Source organism: Xenopus laevis, chromosome 1S, assembly GCF_017654675.1.
Source record: "Xenopus laevis strain J_2021 chromosome 1S, Xenopus_laevis_v10.1, whole genome shotgun sequence".
Taxonomy (NCBI): domain Eukaryota; kingdom Metazoa; phylum Chordata; class Amphibia; order Anura; family Pipidae; genus Xenopus; species Xenopus laevis.
Window position 1 is genome coordinate 201,126,100 of NC_054372.1, and position 21,784 is coordinate 201,147,883.

Below are 21,784 nucleotides of genomic sequence, written 5' to 3' on the forward strand. Positions count from 1 at the left end.
CTGGGATGATAAAAGTGTTGAGTTCCGTTATATTATGACCTACACATCACCTATAAAGGGTCTTGCAGTGAACTATGTCCCCCCTCCATGGGCTTCATAAGCTGAGCTTAGAGCAGGGCATGAAAGGCTGAGACCCCTTTATACACGGCTGATTCCAGACCTTAGTGAACACGTTCCTTCACCAGCACAATTTATTTATTTACATGACCTGTATCATGACGGCCTCTGTCTTTGTCTTTAGTCGCAGGAAACCAGCCCCTCCCACCTACACTGATTGGAGGACTTGCAGGGGGCGGGGCCCTACTGCTGCTCCTGGTGGTCCTGCTGGCCTTCTGCAAGCTGGGATTGGTCAGGTTGGTAAAGTTTTGTTCTAACAGTGAATAATAATAATAATATCACAGATGATGATTGAAGAGATAATTAGTAACAAGCAAGGAGAGAACTGTGTGTTGCCCCCAGGTACCCTATGTGCTCTGAGCAACAAACTCTACCACCTTCCTCAGGACCCCAATAATGTTTCTGCTATCAGACAAGGTCAGAATTAGGGGGATCAGCCAGTTCTGTTGCTGAGTGACCTGCCCCAGGGATAGAGGGAAGTGACAGGTACTGGGGGAGGTAAGAACAGTTTATTATAGTATTGTGTAACTATTGTTATAGCACCCCCAAAACAGGGTGAACATAGCACTTGAGTAGGGTCTTTACTGTCAGTACTGGGGACCCCTCCTGTATATAAAGGCAAAGCAAGGGAGGGGCAGTCTGTAGGGCCACTGTAATGGGCAGCCTTGGTGCTGCTATGGAGGTACCAAAGTATAAATATCCAGGTAATTCTGTTATTCAGATCCGTAGAACTGGCGAAATACTGAGTAAGACTTGGGGTGTTGTACCTGGTGTGAGGATTTTGGATCACCTGTGTGAGATGAATCCACACCATGAATAGACTCACTGACCAATGATTGTGTCCCTGACAGATTTTATCAATAAATACTTTCCCACTAATCAATATTCCTGTGGGGGGGGTCAATAACAATGAATGTAACCTGAGAGTTCCTCTCATTTCTGGTTCTGTAGTTGGGGCACCCCAATAACCCACTCATGTCAGGCTCAATGTCTTCTCTTGCAAACTCAGTGCCTATAGGGGGCAGCACCTGCTCTAATGTCTAATGTCTGTCCCCAAAAGCAACTCAGTCATTGGATCAGAACCTATATAATATATGTATACTGTATAATACTATATAATACTATATAATACTATATAATACTATATAATATATGTATACTGTATAATACTGTATAATACTGTATAATACTATATAATACTATATAATACTATATAATATATGTATACTGTATAATACTGTATAATACTATATAATACTGTATAATACTATATAATATATGTATACTGTATAATACTGTATAATACTATATAATACTGTATAATACTATATAATATATGTATACTGTATAATACTGTATAATACTATATAATACTGTATAATACTATATAATATATGTATACTGTATAATACTGTATAATACTGTATAATACTGTATAATACTGTATAATACTATATAATACTGTCTAATACTATATAATACTGTATAATACTATATAATACTGTATAATACTATATAATATATGTATACTGTATAATACTATATAATACTATATAATACTGTATAATACTATATAATACTGTATAATACTATATAATATATGTATACTGTATAATACTGTATAATACTATATAATACTGTATAATACTATATAATACTGTATAATACTATATAATATATGTATACTGTATAATACTGTATAATACTGTATAATACTGTATAATACTGTATAATACTGTATAATACTATATAATACTGTATAATACTATATAATATATGTATACTGTATAATACTGTATAATACTATATAATACTGTATAATACTATATAATATATGTATACTGTATAATACTGTATAATACTATATAATACTGTATAATACTATATAATACTGTATAATACTATATAATACTGTATAATACTGTATAATACTATATAATATATGTATACTGTATAATACTGTATAATACTGTATAATACTGTATAATACTATATAATACTATATAAAACTGTACCTCCAATGTGACACCCACCCAGACAATGCAGAAGAAGAGCAGTACATGGACCTTCACTATAAATATCCCCAGATGATGTTCTAGTCCCTACACTGCCCCCTGTGGTAGGTGTACCTGTAAAATGGTATTAACCCTTAGATAAACAGGCGGCTGGCACTTTTATTAGCAGTTAAATTGTACTTATAATTCAGCCATTACTCCCTGTATATGAGTATCCTGTACCTTCTCTAGTTCTGTTGGGGCCCCTTGGGACATATCTTGTTATTTATATAAGAACTGTCTGTCAATTTGATACTCTCAGCCCCTTCTCCCAAGAGCTTACACTGGGTCTTCCCTTTATATTTATACTAATTATGTATGTCATTGATAATTCAGATCTGCAATGTGTCAGTCTTCTTTTGGCCTGTCCAATTGGATCCCAATGGGCAACAGAAATGCTCATGGTGAGTGAGTTCAAACAGCACTTACATCTGCTATAAGTATCCATACTGTATCCTACTAATAGCCATACTCTGTACCCATACCCTCATCTAATTGTACCCATAACCTCGTCTAATTGTACCCATACTCTCATCTAGTTGTACCCATACCCTCATCTAGTTGTACCCATATCCTCATCTAGTTGTACCCATACTCTCATCTAGTTGTACCCATACTCTCATCTAGTTGTACCCATACTCTCATCTAATTGTACCCATACTCTCATCTAGTTGTACCCATATCCTCATCTAATTGTATCCATACTCTTATCTAGTTGTATCCATACTCTCATCTAGTTGTACCCATACCCTCATCTAGTTGTATCCATACCCTCATCTAGTTGTACCCATACTCTCATCTAGTTGTACCCATACTCTCATCTAGTTGTACCAATACCCTCATCTAATTGTACCCATACCCTCATCTAGTTATATCCATACTCTCATCTAGTTGTGCCCATACTCTCATCTAGTTGTACCCATACTCTCATCTAATTGTACCCATACTCTCATCTAGTTGTACCCATATCCTCATCTAATTGTACCCATACTCTCATCTAGTTGTACCCATATCCTCATCTAATTGCGCCCATACTCTCATCTAGTTGTACACATACTATAACCTGCTAATATCCATACTCTCTTAACTAACCCTAACCTGCTAGTACCCATACTCCCATCTGTTTGTACCCATAATCTCATCTGCTAGTATGTATACTGTTATGTGTTTTTAGTTATACTGTAACCTGCTAGTACCAGTACTCCCATCATATCTTTGTTGCTGTATAAACCCTTCCAGAGACTAATTAAATAAAGGGTGAGTAAAACTGTCACATCTTACAGCTGTGATCCATTTCTTCTCCTCCATGGAAACTTATTTGTGGAGTTCTTGCCTGTGTCTCTGATCTGTACAGGTAAGAAGAAGAGAGACATTCCAGTCGATGATCTACTTGAGGTTGTAAAAAGGTTTCGGAATGAGGAGCTGTTGGTCAATAAAGAGGGTGATGAGGAGAATTCCAACATGTTACCTGTGGGGCGTCCCAAGGAATACAAGGTGTGTAGGACAAGCTTTTCCTAGGTGTTTCCCTAAAGTTACTCTTCATACTGACCTTATATAAAAAGGGAATTGTGACTTGGTATAAAGGGGTCAAATGAGCAGATCTCTTCCCTAGGGCCCAGAGATCACATCTCAACGCTGATACGGTCCTCTATCCAACGGGAGTTCTAATCCTACCCAATCAACATCTGCCCGATTTCTGGCCAGATATTGATCGTGGAAGCCCATCTGGGACCCCATACACTGGGCTGACTTTGTCTATAGGCAGCTTCTCTCAGCCTGTATATGGTCTCCTTAAGTGTTGTCTGGGATTTGTACTCTCAGCTTTATTGGATATTTGCCTACATTTCCAGGAACTGCCCTCGGGCCCCTTGTACCCCTGTGCCGCTGCCTCATCTGAGCAGAACAAAACTAAGGACCGATACAAAAATGTTATCCCTTTTAAGTACAACTATGTGTAATGTGAAATAGTAGGGTAATTATCATAGATCTGTAACTCTGTGGTACTCATTTACCCAGAATGCTCAGCAGCTCTCACGCTCTGTGTTTGCTCCTCAGATGATAACTGCCGTGTGATTCTGCGATCAAACCCCTCAGGGTCGGATTATATCAATGCCTCGTACATAGATGTGAGTACAGTGATCCCTTGATACACAACCTCAGTACCAGACTGTCCCCTCGCTCTACTCATAGTAACAACACTCTGCTCAGCCCAATGTCTTTTTGTACAGTATTTGTTCTATTAAGAATGTTACTTCAGCAACAGAGTCTTGTCCCACACACCTGCCTGTGTCTTATTCCCAATATAAAGTTATGAGTATAGATCACCCTGCCTGCCCAATGTTCCTAACCCAAGGGGGTGGATATAAAGTTGCTCCTCTGTTTACTGCTACAATAGACCCTACTCTTCTGGGAAGATCCCACTAGATGTTTTTGCTGGGAGTTGCTGCTGGGAGTTGCTTCCACTAGTGAGTCGGGACTCAGCTCTGCCGCTGAACTGTTGTTGATCATGGAGTGTAGGCCACAGACTGTCCAAACTCATTGACAAACACCCCTGGGAACTGAACTTGTTTCTTCTCTCTCCACCTTTAGTGCCAAACTCATTGTCAGACAAGGAATTGGATCTCCAATTGGTGCAATTAAACATCTGATTCCTCTATATAGTCTTTATTATTTGTATTGTTTCCATTGTTGTATATCCACAGCAAATACATTTCCCTCATGCCACATTCTATTCATTTCAGGGATACAAAGAGCCCAAATTCTTCATAGCTACCCAAGGTAAGTCTCTTCCCAACCTGAGCCTTGAACTTAGACTTTTATAATGATTTGGCCAACGCTACAGCCTGAGTCTCTGATACATTATATCTTTATAAAACACACGTTTTAGTTGTGGTCACACATTATGGTCACACATTATGGTCACACATTATGGGAACAGTTATTGTGGGTAAAAAACATGACAATGGGTTATTAATGAGCCCATTAGTTATTGTGTAGGGACACCATGAGTACAATAAACTTCCTCCTGAGCTTAGTGATGAGGTTCATCTGACCAGTAGGAGTTGGGGTGAAGGAGAGGGGTTTATTAATCCTGGCACAGGTTTATCTGCAAATAATGTGGGGTTCAGTAACATGAGGGGTGCATGTGTTGGTCCCAGGTCCCCTCCCAGAGACGTTGGCAGATTTCTGGCACATGGTTTGGCAGGAGAAGAGCTCAGTCATTGTGATGCTGACGGCTTTAGAGGAGCAGAACAAGGTGAGGAGATACTGGACTTTCTGCAAATGTGCTGCTTTGTGGTTGGTACCAGTTTTATGGGATTTTCCTTTGGCCAATTGTGGATGTTTGGCTCAACAATAGACACAAGGGCAAATATGTCTCATCATCAGAAAATCTGTTTCTTCCTATTGGATCACCCAGAGTGTCGGAAGGATGTGGCCCTGAAAGGGATTTAGTGGCCCGTAGCCTGATCCAGGAGTCCAGCGACTTGCTTGGGTCACATCATAATCTCAATAGGAATTCTGGGAACATGTATATTGAATAATCTTCTCACTAGATGGGAAAAGTGGGGAGGAGAATCCATACATTTTTGACTTCTTCAAATGTTTCCTAAAAGGTATTTTTCCATATTGTGACCAGTCAGTGTAAAGTTCCTTCCCATAGGAAATACAAGGAGAGTCATGGTGCTGGCTGGGAATTCAGGCCAATAGATAAAGCCAAGAGTCAGCCCTAGCCAGGGGCCACTGGTGCTCCCCCAGTATGTGTCTGTATAACTGATACTTTCTGGGGGGCTTCCTAGATAAAGACAAGAGTCAGCTCCAGCCAGGGGCCACTTGTGCACCCCAATATCACTCTGTGTAACTGTTACTTTTTTGGGGGTTCCAGGTAAAATGTGAGCGTTATTGGCCAGAAGAGATCCAGACATATGGAGACATCAGAGTTTCAGTAGAAAGTACGAGCCAGACAGGAGCTTTCATTAGCCGCAGCTTCACCCTACAGAAGGTACAGTATTCTGGGTTAGTACATATGGACAGACATGGACAGACACTGAGCTTTACCACTGCCTTTAGCAATAATTACCCTAAATGCCAGTAAGATCACTGCAGAAATGCATTATGAGCATTAAAGTAGTTCTTCACCTTTAAATTAACTGTTAGTATGATGTAGAGAGGGATATTCTGAGACAATTTGCAATAGGACCATTTTTAATTATTTTTGGTTTTTGACTTATTTTGCTCTTTATTCAGCAGCTCTCCAGGTTGCAAGTTCGGAAGTCTGGTTGCTAGGGTCTAAATTCCCCTAGCAATGTAAATAAGAGACTGGAATATGAATAGGAGAGGCCTGAATAGAAAGAGGAGTAATAAAAAGTAGCAATAACAATACATTTGTTTTTTTAGATGGGGTCAGTGACCCCCAATTGAAAGCAGGAAAGAGTCAGAAGAAAAAGCAAACAAAAAAACAAATACAATACTATTAAAAAGAAAAAAATGTACGTCGATTAAAAAGTTGTTCAGATTTAGCCATTCTATAACAAACGAAAAGGGTAAGAACACATGGGCAGATTCGGGGAGATTAGTCGCCCCAGCAATAAATCGCCTCTTCTTCGGGGGAACAATTTCCCAGAAATACCTTCCCCTACCTTCCCGCCGGCTATAATGAAACATCACCACTAGGATGGCACTCGCGGCCCAATGTTGCCTCACACTTCGGGCGACCTCACAAAACGAAGCACCGCGAGTGCCATCCCGCTGGCGATTATTCATTATAGCCGGGGGGAAGGTAGGGGAAGGCAGTCCTTAAATAAGGACAGACGGGCAGATTCGGGGAGATTAGCCGCCCCCGCGACAAATCACCTCTTCTTCGGGGCGACTAATCTCACCAAATCTGCTCGTGTTTCCTTAACCCTAAAGGTGAACCACCCCTTTAACTAAATCCAGACATGGCAGTAAGATCACTGCAATAATGGACAAAAAAAAAATCAACCCCAAATATGTCAGTTAGATGATTGCAGAAAAAGGAGAGAAAGCATTTGCTGGCAGAATATAAGAGCCTTCTTTCTTAGTGCTGCCATACTGCTTGCTGGCTCCTGCCTCCTGCAGAGCTCAAACTCCCTAAATGATTCAAGATGGACGTGAGTTCCACAGTGGAACACACGGCCATCTTTAAACTATTTCATCCTAAGGAGAGAGTTTTTGGGCAGTGAGCAGCCAGCAGGGCCCAACAGAACCAAGAGAGATGAGGGAGCATCAACAGTCCAGTATAGGAGCCAGTGAGTGGGGTCACCTGTTTGACGACAGGATTTTACCTCCCAAAATTTGAACATTTTCTGTGGCGGGAAGTACAGCAAAGATTTATTGGCCACATCCACTTTGTGGAAATAACCCTTTATACCACACCATATATTTATTCCAAAATCTTACCAGATGTGCCAGTATATTTATTACAGAAAATGAGTAACAAGTCCATTAACCCCAGACATGCCAGTATAATTACTAGAAAAAATAATTAATCATTTCATTTGTCGATGCCCATGCTTATCTGTCCCACGTAGGGTTGCCAAATGGACATTTTTAAGGGGCTGTCGGGTTCAAAACCTCCTGCTTGGTTTTAAAGTGTTAAAAACCAATGAAACATTAGCAAGTGATAGTGAGTAATATGTCCCAGCCCTGCTCTCTGACATTACCAACATCAGGAAAAGATGCAACTCTGGTCCCACCTCTAATCACTGACTGACACAGGTAGAATGAGGTACACTGTCTCTTTAACTTAAATCTCCCACATTCGGCAGGTGGGAGACTCAGCCCAAAGGACAGTAGAGCATCTGCATTACCTGCAATGGCCGGACCATGGAGTTCCCAGTAAGCCATCTGGGCTTCTGCAGCTGATGGACCAGATGAATAAGTGCAAGCTTCCCGGGTCAGGCCCAGTTATAGTGCATTGCAGGTAAGATCCCTGATGTTCATTGGGGCTATAGACAGGGTTCTACTCTGGATGATGTGAAGCTGACAAATAGGAAACCCCTTTATAAATACCCTTTAAATGTTACCTAGTGATGTTATTGGACATTATGTGGATTGTAAGCTCTCCGGGGCAAGAATGTCCTCCTTCTGCTGTCTCTACACACTGAGCATTCTGTATGTTCTGTGCATAGTGAAAGTGTTTTGGGTTAAATTTGCAGTGCAGGGATTGGTCGGACGGGGACGCTGCTGGCGCTGGACATATTGCTGAAGAGGGCACGGGCCGAGGGCAAGGTGAATGTCTATGACTGTGCCCTCCAGATGCGCAGGAGACGACCCAATATGATACAGAACCAGGTAAACTGACAGCTTTGTACCTTGTGAGAAGAGAGAAACTATAACAATTAACCCCATGTAACCAAAATAAACCTTTTAGTTGAGCCTGTAGGACTGGCCAGCCAAGTGCATGGGAACAACTCTTGTACTTCTTGCAAGAGTCGCATTCAGCTGTATCATCGTTTATTTTCTTTTTCCCACATTTGAAAATGTAAATTAGGTTTCAGGTTGAGTTGTGTATTTAGGCAAAGGCCAATGAGTTGAGAGTCTCTTTGGTTACACATTGCAGGGTCAGTACATGTTCCTGTATGACTTGTTGCTGGAGACACTTGTGTGCAGTTCCACCAGTCTGCCAGTAGAGGGAGTCCTGACTCACATGCGCCACATGCAGACCCTGGATCCTGGAACCAACACATCCGGCTTCACCAGGGAATTCCAGGTTGGTAGATCCTTCATTTGCAATTTCTCATTGGCCCCTGTGCCCCACCCCCTATACTTACTGTGTCAGATGGGGGCGCTGTGCAGAGATACCTCTGTTTTTCTTTTTCACTTGTTCCAACTGTAGCTAGAAACCTAATACATGCTTGAGAGGTACCTTGAGATACACACACATACCTGGGCGGTACCTCAAGACAACCACCCAACATATACTATGGAAGTACCTCTAGATACCCACCCAACATATACTATGGAAGTACCTCTAGATACCCACCCAACATATACTATGGAAGTACCTCTAGATACCCACCCAACATATACTATGGAAGTACCTCTAGATACCCACCCAACATATACTATGGAAGTACCTCTAGATACCCACCCAACATATACTATGGAAGTACCTCTAGATACCCACCCAACATATACTATGGAAGTACCTCTGATACCCACCCAACATATAGTATGGAAGTACCTCTAGATACCCACCGAACACATAATATGGAAGTACTTCTAGATACTCACTAGGAATGCACCGAATCCAGTATTCGGTTCAGGATTCGGCCAGGATTCTGCGTTTTTCAGCAGGATTTGGATTCGGCCGAAATCCTTCTGCCAGGCCAAACCGAATCTGAATCCAAATTTGCATAAACAAATTAGGGGTGGGGAGGGAAATTGTCACATATTTGTCACAAAACAAGGAATTATGATTCTGATTCGGTTCGGTATTCAGCCGAATATTTCACGAAGGATTCGGGGGTTCGGGCAAATACAAAATAGTGCATTCGGTGCATCCCTTATACTCACCCAACATATACTATGGAAGTACCTCTAGATACCCACACATACCTGGGAGGTACATCTAGATATCCACCCAACATATACTATGAAAGAACCTCTTGATACCCACCCAACATATACTATTGAAGTACCCCTAGATACCCACCCAATATAGACTATGGAAGTACCTCTAGATACCCACACATACCTGGGAGATACCTCTAGATACCCACCCAACACATACTATGAAAGAACCTCGTGATACCCACCCCACATATTCTATGGGACCTCTAATACCCACACAACGACTACGGTGGTGTTTCTATATGCCTGTGCATCTACTACATAAGCACCTCTAGATACCCATCCACAGACACATACCTGGGAGGTACCTCTAGATACCCACCCAACACATACTATGAAAGAACCTCTTGATACCCACAGACACATACCTGGGAGGTACCTCTAGATACCCACGCAACACTCTCTAGTAAGTAGATTTATAATAAAGCAGGAGTGGTTTCTAGAAGATGGAAACTGACAACTTTTTTATTTAGAGGGACAAGCTCAGATTTTGGGACACAAAATGGGAGGGATTTAACAGAAAGGGGGCAGGTGCATGTGGGCAGTTTTGGGGGTGGAATGTAAAGGTGGGGTTGCATTACATAGCGGGGGACATAGTCTGGTGTATGGTATATACAGGGGGTATTAGTATCATTGCTGTGTATTACATGTAGGCAGGGGCATGAGATATACAGGGGGGGTATTAGAGTCAGAAATGGGCACTAATTTAATAATATATATATTTATATTTATAACAACATTTCAGGAGCCTCACACATTTTGTGCCGGGTGCATCAGTGGCCTTGTGCCCATTTCCCATCATTGTGACTTTCCATGTGAGGGGCACCTGGACAACATCTGTAATTTGGGGGGGTTGTACCTACTTCCTGGCTCCCCACTGTTTTGTTCATCACATGTTAACCCTTTCAGGCTGTGGAGAAACTAACAGAACTGTATAGAATCTGCTCGTACAGAGAAGCCCATGCGAATCACTGCAAGAATCTTCATCCCGACATCATTCCAGGTCATTCCATTAGTCTTGATCCCTATAATCCTTACAGTGGTACCCCAACTTTGTCTTTCTCTTGTAGGCACTGAAATGCAGCACTTTATGTAGAAACCCTCAGTACAGCTGCCCCACTGCGCCCCTAGTTCTCTAATGTCAATGCCCCAAACAAATCATTACTGACGCAACTGACCAATGAGAATGCTGCTTCCCAGCGGCCATCTTGCTCTTATGCTACATGGGGAGATGTGGCCCCAAGATATGACATTGGAATGAGGCATCAGAAGGGACGACACTCTGCTGTTTACTTGTTCTGGGATAAAGAAGCCACGTTTAACCCTTCCAATTGCAGGAACAAAGAACAGATTCACACAGATCAGCTGGAATTCTAATTGGAGGGTTCCTTTCCATATTAATAACGACACTGACCCTGGAGAGACGGGGAAACGTTTTATTAAAGGGTTGTTCACCTTTGAGTTAACTGTTAGTATGATGTAGAGAGTTATATTCTGAGACAATTTGTAATTGGTTTTCATTCTTTATTATTTGTGGTTTCTGAGTTATTTAGCTTTTTATTCAGCAGCTCTCCAGTTCCATCAATTCCATCAATCTGGTTGCTAGGGTCCAAATTCCCCTAGCAACCATGCACTGATTTATTAAGAGACTGGAATATGAATAGGAGAGGCCTGAATAGAAAGATGAGCAATACAATTTAGCAATTACAATACATTTGTAGTCTTACAGAGCATTTGTTTATAGATGGGGTCAGTGACCCCCATTTGAAAACTGGACAGAGTCAGAATAAGAAACCAAATAATTAAAAAACTATTAAAAATAAATAATGAAGACAAATTTAAAAGTTGATTAGAATTGGCCATTCTATAACATACTAAAAGTTAACTTGAAGGTGAACCACCCCTTTAAGCAATATTTACAACATGAATGGTGCTGAACTACAGCTCCCAACATTCCTTAACCTTGATAAAATGTTAAATATATTGTGGTTTTGGCAGTGCAAGAACAATAGTTAAAGTATGGGGGAACAGCAGTGTTTATCTTCTCTTTAAAGGGCAGGTTAATGGATAGGTTAATGGGTAGGTTAATAGGTAGGTTATTTGGTAGCTTAATGGACAGGTTAATGAGCAGGTTAACGGGTAGGTTAATCGGTCGGTTAATAGGTAGGTTATTTGGTAGGTTAATGGGTAGGTTAATGGATAGATCAGTGGGTAGGTTAATGGATAGGTTAGTGGGTAGGTTAATGGATAGGTTAATGGATAGGTTAATGGATAGGTTAATGGATAGGTTAGTGGGTAGGTTAATGGTTAGGTTAAAGGTAGATTAATAGGTAGGTTATTTGGTAGGTTAATGGGTAGCTTAATGGGTCAGTTAATGAGTAGATATAAGCAGTGAAACAGAACCACAGGCACAAACTCCCACAATAAGAAATGTCCGACGACTGCAGGAGGTGCAACTAGTTCACAATTTATAAACTGCCCTATAAAATTGGGGTGTGACTTTATTTCACCTAAATAAAAAATCCCATTATACTGTGCTGCCTAAGGGAAACCATATGGCAGCTCCAACCCAAATCTATGTCTATAGATACTGAAGGAAGGAATGTTCCATGTACAGGATAATCTCCTCCCTCTCCCTGTACCATTCTGGGTGTGGCCTGTTTGTATCAGTTCCTGATTGGCTGTCACGTATATAACAATAACTTCTGCAACCTCAGGTGATCACTGTCGTCCAATCCTAATGTCTGTGATGGACCAACATGGCGCCCCTGGTTACATCAATGCTGTGTTTATAAATGTAAGTATATTGTACAGTTATTATATTCTATATAATGTCCCGCCCCAGAGGGACCCTAAATACCCACGTATTCATTTGTCCCCCTGCCAATAGCCTCTGGGACAGACAAGAAGTGCCCCTGGGGTGGGATAAACCAGACACAGCCTCCAATAAACCAAATAACTTGTTATCTAGTGAAAGAGAAAGTTAAACCAGACACAATAGGAGTTATTTTCTTCAGGGAAATATTCCCAGTGGCCTCCAGTTCTACTTCCTGGACCCCATTATAGTAGTAATCTTACTGGTATGTCTGTGGCTAATGTGCTCACAATCCATGTACTGCAGTCATCTTACTGGTATGTCTGGGCTTATAGTGGCCCACAGGGGCCCAGGTAGCCTAGTCCAACACTGGCCACTGACCTCCAGGCTCCCACATCATGTCCTGTTATGACCAACTCATGCCCCATTGGCCAAGACTCCGCTCCATTACTCACTGATCACACCCCTTGCTCAGCCTTATAGTTACTCGCCCCATTTAACAGTAATAACGAGTATTCCCAGAAATAAGTTTAGGGTCACTAACGACCATCTGGAAGAATGGAAATATTCTGTATTGTGGGTAGATAATAGGGCGACTCTGCTATAATATATATATTTATGTCCCTATAACCTTCTATACTGGGGCCTTCACTTCTCATGGGCCTGTCCATTGGTTCTGGTGACCAGTCATGTGACACAGTGCTGTATTTATAAGTTATATATTATATTGTTTGTCTGGTACATAATACTGATCACACGGATGTATAAAGTGCTGTTAAGGAGTCACATAAAATGCATAAAAGTACAATTTACTGCAAATGACAGTACAATATACCATAACAGTAGAATATATAAAAGTACACAATAAATACAATAAATATACACAGTACACAGAACTCATATAAGGACACAGAGCTTAAGTGCTATAGGGTAAGGGACACAGTAGCAAGGAGGTCCCTACCCCATAGAGCTTACAGTCTAAGTGTTTAAGTCACATGTTTAAGAACCCCTGGTGCCCATATATGTGTTTTAGGGGGCACCCCAGAACCTAATGCACAACCATCTCTGGATGGACCCTGGGGGCATCTGTACCAATGTTCTGTCTTTCCCTTGAAACCCCGTGTTCCTTGCGTGTTCCTTTCATGTTCCCCATTTTCCCCCAGTCCAACAGCCAAGAGGATCAGTTCATTGTCACTCAGCTCCCCAAATTGGAGACACTGCCGGATCTCTGGTCCCTGGTGTGGGATTATAGATGCACCTCCATCATTGTGATGCACCCGGCGCAGGACATACGGCGGGTTAGTGGCACCTTCAGTTTATACAGAAGAGTTTCTATACAGTTTATACAGAAGAGTTTATATACAGTTTATACAGAGTTTATATACAGTTTATACAGAGTTTCTATACAGTTTATACAGAGTTTATATACAGTTTATACAGAGTTTATATTATACAGTTTATATAGAAGAGTTTCTATACAGTTTATACAGAGTTTCTATACAGTTTAGACAGCGTTTATATACAGTTTATACAGAAGAGTTTATATACAGTTTATACAGAGTTTATATACAGTTTATACAGAGTTTATATACAGTTTATACAGAGTTTATATTATACAGTTTATATAGAAGAGTTTCTATACAGTTTTTATACAGAGTTTCTATACAGTTTAGACAGAGTTTATATACAGTTTATACAGAGTTTCTATACAGTTTATACAGAGTTTATATACAGTTTATACAGAAGAGTTTATATACAGTTTATACAGAGTTTATATACAGTTTATACAGAGTTTATATACAGTTTATACAGAGTTTATATACAGTTTATACAGAAGAGTTTATATACAGTTTATACAGAAGAGTTTATATACAGTTTATACAGAGTTTATATACAGTTTATACAGAGTTTATATACAGTTTATACAGAGTTTATATTATACAGTTTATATAGAAGAGTTTCTATACAGTTTATACAGAGTTTCTATACAGTTTAGACAGAGTTTATATACAGTTTATACAGAAGAGTTTCTATACAGTTTATACAGAAGAGTTTCTATACAGTTTATACAGAGTTTCTATACAGTTTATACAGAAGAGTTTATATACAGTTTATACAGAGTTTATATACAGTTTATACAGAAGAGCTTATATACAGTTTATACAGAGTTTATATACAGTTTATACAGAGTTTATATACAGTTTATACAGAGTTTATATACAGTTTATACAGAAGAGTTTCTATACAGTTTATACAGAAGAGTTTATATACAGTTTATACAGAGTTTATATGCAGTTTATACAGAGTTTATGTACAGTTTATACAGAGTTTCTATACAGTTTATACAGAGTTTCTATACAGTTTATACAGAGTTTCTATACAGTTTATACAGAGTTTATATACAGTTTATACAGAGTTTCTATACAGTTTATACAGAGTTTATATACAGTTTATACAGAGTTTCTATACAGTTTATACAGAGTTTCTATACAGTTTATACAGAAGAGTTTCTATACAGTTTATACAGAGTTTCTATACAGTTTATACAGAGTTTATATGCAGTTTATACAGAGTTTATGTACAGTTTATACAGAGTTTCTATACAGTTTATACAGAGTTTCTATACAGTTTATACAGAGTTTCTATACCGTTTATACAGAGTTTATATACAGTTTATACAGAGTTTCTATACCGTTTATACAGAGTTTATTATACAGTTTATACAGAGTTTCTATACAGTTTATACAGAGTTTCTATACAGTTTATACAGAGTTTATATACAGTTTATACAGAGTTTCTATACCGTTTATACAGAGTTTCTATACAGTTTATACAGAGTTTATATACAGTTTATACAGAGTTTCTATACAGTTTATACAGAGTTTATATACAGTTTATACAGAGTTTATATACAGTTTATACAGAGTTTCTATACAGTTTATACAGAGTTTCTATACAGTTTATACAGAAGAGTTTCTATACAGTTTATACAGAGTTTCTATACAGTTTATACAGAGTTTATATTATACAGTTAATACAGAGTTTCTATACAGTTTATACAGAGTTTATATTATACAGTTTATACAGAGTTTCTATACAGTTTATACAGAGTTTATATACAGTTTATACAGAGTTTCTATACAGTTTATACAGAGTTTCTATACAGTTTATACAGAGTTTCTATACAGTTTATACAGAGTTTATATTATACAGTTAATACAGAGTTTCTATACAGTTTATACAGAGTTTATATTATACAGTTTATACAGAGTTTCTATACAGTTTATACAGAGTTTATATACAGTTTATACACAGTTTCTATACAGTTTATACAGAGTTTCTATACAGTTTATACAGAGTTTCTATACAGTTTATACAGAGTTTCTATTATACAGTTTATACAGAGTTTATATACAGTTTATACAGAGTTTATATACAGTTTATACAGAGTTTATATACAGTTTATACAGAAGAGTTTATATACAGTTTATACAGAGTTTATATACAGTTTATACAGAAGAGTTTATATACAGTTTATACAGAGTTTATATACAGTTTATACAGAGTTTATATACAGTTTATACAGAGTTTATATACAGTTTATACAGAAGAGTTTATATACAGTTTATACAGAGTTTATATTATACAGTTTATACAGAGTTTATATACAGTTTATACAGAGTTTATATACAGTTTATACAGAGTTTATTATACAGTTTATACAGAGTTTCTATACAGTTAATACAGAGTTTCTATACAGTTTATACAGAGTTTCTATTATACAGTTAATACAGAGTTTATATACAGTTTATACAGAGTTTCTATACAGTTAATACAGAGTTTATATACAGTTTATACAGAGTTTATATACAGTTTATACAGAGTTTATATACAGTTTATATACAGTTTCTATACAGTTTATACAGAGTTTATATTATACAGTTTATACAGAGTTTCTATACAGTTTATACAGAGTTTCTATTATACAGTTAATACAGAGTTTATATACAGTTTATACAGAGTTTCTATACAGTTAATACAGAGTTTATATACAGTTTATACAGAGTTTCTATACAGTTTATACAGAGTTTCTATACAGTTTATACAGAGTTTATATACAGTTTATACAGAGTTTATATACAGTTTATACAGAGTTTATATACAGTTTATACAGAAGAGTTTATATACAGTTTATACAGAGTTTATATACAGTTTATACAGAGTTTATATACAGTTTATACAGAGTTTATATACAGTTTATACAGAAGAGTTTATATACAGTTTATACAGAGTTTATATTATACAGTTTATACAGAGTTTATATACAGTTTATACAGAGTTTCTATACAGTTTATACAGAGTTTATATACAGTTTATACAGAGTTTATTATACAGTTTATACAGAGTTTCTATACAGTTAATACAGAGTTTCTATACAGTTTATACAGAGTTTCTATTATACAGTTAATACAGAGTTTATATACAGTTTATACAGAGTTTCTATACAGTTAATACAGAGTTTATATACAGTTTATACAGAGTTTATATACAGTTTATACAGAGTTTATATACAGTTTATATACAGTTTCTATACAGTTTATACAGAGTTTATATTATACAGTTTATACAGAGTTTCTATACAGTTTATACAGAGTTTCTATACAGTTTATACAGAGTTTATATACAGTTTATACAGAGTTTATATTGTACAGTTTATACAGAGTTTCTATACAGTTTATACAGAGTTTCTATACAGTTAATACAGAGTTTCTATTATACAGTTAATACAGAGTTTCTATTATACAGTTAATACAGAGTTTCTATTATACAGCACATAGTTACACAGTAGTTTAGGTTGAAGAAAGACACAAGTGAGATGTGTGTAACTGTAGTGGATCCAGAGGAAGGAGACAGAAAACAACAGATGCCTCATTACACTGGGATACAGGTGTGTCTGTGAGCGCCAGATGCATCAATTCAACTCTTCTGTCCCCAGTTATTATTGGTCACACACATGTATCTCTGACATCTCTTTCCCCACAGCTTTGTCCGCACTTCTGGCCGGTGTCTGGGGAATCAACTTACAGCAACTTCCAGGTCAAGAAGATTTCCAGCCTAAGAGACAGCGGCTTCTCTGGGGCGACACTTCACTTGCAGCATAAGAAAGAGGTGAGCGGTGCAAACAAAGAATGGGGATGGGGGTATATGGGGTAACGGGTATATATACAGTATACAGCAGTACTTATATACACAGCACCAGGGTGAGGAAGTCAAATTGCCATCAATGTCTCTGTGCCGAGTACAAAACAAAAACTGTGGGACCGTGTTACCCAATAGCACAAATAACAAATAAATACAAAAATGATACCTATGTAGCGCTGTAATACATTGAGTGGAACCGTCTCTATAATCAGCTTACTTTCAAATATATTTGTGCCATGGTTGAGACCGATTTTCTCAGGTGCAAGCCCTCGCAACAGTGTGGAGGCAGGGTGTAGTGCAACTGTAACAATGTGCTAATGCACAAGAAATGGGCGCCAGTGGTTTACAGCACAATCCACAATGGAGTTTATAGGACATATAGTACATATAGTACAAAGGATAGCACATATACTCACAGCACTAAAGAACAGCTGGATCCCTGCAGGCAAGGGGAAAGTTACAGCAGTAGTTAAGCAGCAATTGAGAAGCTACTCCCAGCTTTCAGCCTGTACCCTAAGTGGAACCCAGGAGAAATTCTATCATCCCTAAGTCTATGCACTTAGTTCCTACTTCTGGGTTATTAGTATGCGGGATCTGAATCCCTCGTTGGAGTATAGCTATCCACTTTACTAGGGCCTGAGCTCCTAGGTTCCACTGTCCATTCCCTTCTTCCTGCTGGGTAAGGGCTAAAGCAATGGACCCAGAGGACATGGTTTCCTAGACCTTTATACTGTAGCACAGTGCCATCTACAGTACACTGTGAGAACTACAGGGGCTTACATAAGCATAGCAAGGGCACAAGTCCCCATTAGGACCCATTTAGGTGTCTAAAACCTTAAGGATGTGCCTGCCAATATTATGTGAGGGTGTCTAAATTGTCACATCCCTGCACCTATATGGGCTAACAATAAAAATACATTGCAAGCCACTCAGCAGAGACATTACAGGGAGTTGCTGTAGGTTCTGCGCACTTTAGTTTATTTCAGAAGGAAAATGTAGTTAGTGTGTCTCACAATGTAAGTGCGGCGGTGCCATGTAGTGTTGGGTAGTTTGTTCAACTGAACTGCAGAACTGAAGCTCCCATACTGTAAGTACAGTCTTTGTGTAAGAGCGGTGCATGCTGGGAATACGTTTATTATGCTGGGATTTTATTATGCTGGGAATAAGTTTATTATGCTGGGGACCCGGTACCATATCATGGTGGGGTTTCCTATTCTAGTGAACAGTAGGCAACATTGAGGGAGAGGGATACCCTGTGCCACCTAAAACTGTCACTCCTGCTCTCTGTCAGCCCATCCTTGAGGTGCAGCTGTGGCATCTGGACTCTTGGCCTAAAGACAAACCTGTTCCACAGAACCCGGGGGCCATCATTAGCCTCATTGGCAAAGTGGAGCGGCTGCAGCAGCAGGACAAAGAGAGTCATGTACTTGTGATCTGTAGGTAAGTACCCCAGCAGGGGGCAAGAGAGGTTTATTCTAGTGATCTGCAAGTACCACAGGGAATAGAGAGCTGAATCACATTTTTGGATGGCAACCATAAGCCAGAGCCACTGATGCCCCCTCCTACTGCAGCCAATAGAAAATGACCTGCAATACTCACTATATATTCTAAATGCCCCATATATTCTGGTCATTATGTGAAAGTATTTAGTAACTAATGAGGACTGTCATGGAGGCGAATAACATCCCATCTCTATACAGATGCAGCCACTTTGGTTTGTCTGTTTGACACAGAATAACTAAACACAGATATCCCATTTATCTCATTTAACACAGAAAACTGTGTCACAACATCCCATCTAATTAAAGCATTCACCATTGTGAACAATGGTGCTTTGGTATGCTAATGAAAAGGTTAAATGCATTAAATGAGTTAAGATGACTTTAGATAACCCAGTTTCTTCAATTAACCCTGAGTCATGACGCATTTAACTCACAAATCCAAGTGGCTTCATCTGTATATTCCCAGTGATGGGGCAACCCGGTCGGGCATTTTCTGTGCTGGAAGTTTAATATGTGACCAGATCCGCAGCGATGGATTCCTGGATGTTTCCCAATCAGTGAGATCCCTCAAGAGACGGAGAAGACAACTTATTCCTAATGTAGTAAGTACATACTGTATATATGTGTCCCCTGTATAACCCACCCTGCAGCCTTGTGCCTTTATATGTCACAGAACAACCACTCAGTGACTTCTAATATCCTTATCATTTACAGTAGGGGGTACATTATCCTTTATAATACATGAGTGATACTCAGAGTTCCCTGTATAACTCAGCCTGCAGCCTTGTGCCTTTATATGGTCACAGAACAACCCCTCAGTGACTTCTAATATCCTTATCATTTACAGTAGGGGGTACATTATCCCTTATAATACATGAGTGATACTCAGAGTTCCCTGCAGCCTTGTGCCTTTATATGGTCACAGAACAACCCCTCAGTGACTTCTAATATCCTTATCATTTACAGTAGGGGGTACATTATCCCTTATAATACATGAGTGATACTCAGAGTTCCCTGTATAACTCAGCCTGCAGCCTTGTGCCTTTATATGGTCACAGAACAACCCCTCAGTGACTTCTAATATCCTTATCATTTACAGTAGGGGGTACATTATCCCTTATAATACATGAGTGATACTCAGAGTTCCCTGTATAACTCAGCCTGCAGCCTTGTGCCTTTATATGGTCACAGAACAACCCCTCAGTGACTTCTAATATCCTTATCATTTACAGTAGGGGGTACATTATCCCTTATAATACATGAGTGATACTCAGAGTTCCCTGTATAACTCAGCCTGCAGCCTTGTGCCTTTATATGGTCACAGAACAACCCCTCAGTGACTTCTAATATCCTTATCATTTACAGTAGGGGGTACATTATCCCTTATAATACATGAGTGATACTCAGAGTTCCCTGCAGCCTTGTGCCTTTATATGGTCACAGAACAACCCCTCAGTGACTTATAATATCCTTATCATTTACAGTAGGGGGTACATTATCCCTTATAATACATGAGTGATACTCAGAGTTCCCTGTATAACTCAGCCTGTAGCCTTGTGCCTTTATATGGTCACAGAACAACCCCTCAGTGACTTCTAATATCCTTATCATTTACAGTAGGGGGTACATTATCCCTTATAATACATGAGTGATACTCAGAGTTCCCTGTATAACTCAGCCTGCAGCCTTGTGCCTTTATATGGTCACAGAACAACCCCTCAGTGACTTCTAATATCCTTATCATTTACAGTAGAGGGTACATTATCCCTTATAATACATGAGTGATACTCAGAGTTCCCTGTATAACTCAGCCTGCAGCCTTGTGCCTTTATATGGTCACAGAACAACCCCTCAGTGACTTCTAATATCCTTATCATTTACAGTAGGGGGTACATGATCCCTTATAATACATGAGTGATAGTATAATTTATAAATAGAACAGTGTATATAAGTGCAGGTCAGTACACACAGTGAATGTATAATGTTCTGCAGGATCAGTACTCGTTCTGTTACTCACTGGCTAAGACTTATTTGGACTCCTTTGAGACCTATGGGAATTTCCAGTAGAATTCCGGAGCTGTTGGACATGGGAGAGGACCAGGAACTGCCGGTCAGTCTGACCTGAGCCGCACTGCTGACATTTAGTTCTGTATATCTAAAATGTTCTGTATATTTCTAACCAATAAGAAATAATATTTCAGAAAATAAAGACATTAAATTATAATAAAGTTATTTTATGGATTTAATTATAATATGTTGTTAAAGCCTTTAACTAATCAGTGTAATTGTCTCATTAATTCTGTTACATGAACCTTTGATTAAATGAACAGAACCAGATCCAATGGCTGCAGTTCTTCCATATGAATTCTATAAATCCCCCTTATTTATTTATATATAGTGATCATATCCCCTTATATATTTATGTATAGTGATCATATCCCCTTATATATTTATGTATAGTGATCATATCCCCTTATATATTTATATATAGTGATCATATC

The 21,784-nt window shown here is 38.8% G+C and overlaps 1 protein-coding gene across 1 annotated transcript in view; it reads left to right on the plus strand.

Moving 5' to 3' along the window:
- LOC121399218 (receptor-type tyrosine-protein phosphatase alpha-like) overlaps positions 1–21,551 on the plus strand; it is a 39,190-nt gene extending 17,639 nt beyond the window's left edge. The window contains exons 4-21 of the mRNA XM_041579293.1: positions 242–353; positions 2,508–2,575; positions 3,526–3,665; positions 4,022–4,123; positions 4,157–4,297; positions 4,913–4,949; positions 5,330–5,427; positions 6,055–6,171; positions 7,958–8,112; positions 8,348–8,483; positions 8,752–8,901; positions 10,674–10,767; positions 12,482–12,561; positions 13,743–13,877; positions 17,623–17,748; positions 19,073–19,221; positions 19,750–19,885; positions 21,276–21,551. Coding sequence (XP_041435227.1) covers positions 242–353; positions 2,508–2,575; positions 3,526–3,665; positions 4,022–4,123; positions 4,157–4,297; positions 4,913–4,949; positions 5,330–5,427; positions 6,055–6,171; positions 7,958–8,112; positions 8,348–8,483; positions 8,752–8,901; positions 10,674–10,767; positions 12,482–12,561; positions 13,743–13,877; positions 17,623–17,748; positions 19,073–19,221; positions 19,750–19,885; positions 21,276–21,350 — 2,051 coding nt within the window. The 3' untranslated portion in view covers positions 21,351–21,551. The remainder of the gene's footprint in view (positions 1–241; positions 354–2,507; positions 2,576–3,525; positions 3,666–4,021; positions 4,124–4,156; positions 4,298–4,912; positions 4,950–5,329; positions 5,428–6,054; positions 6,172–7,957; positions 8,113–8,347; positions 8,484–8,751; positions 8,902–10,673; positions 10,768–12,481; positions 12,562–13,742; positions 13,878–17,622; positions 17,749–19,072; positions 19,222–19,749; positions 19,886–21,275) is intronic.
- The last annotated feature ends 233 nt before the right edge of the window (positions 21,552–21,784 follow it).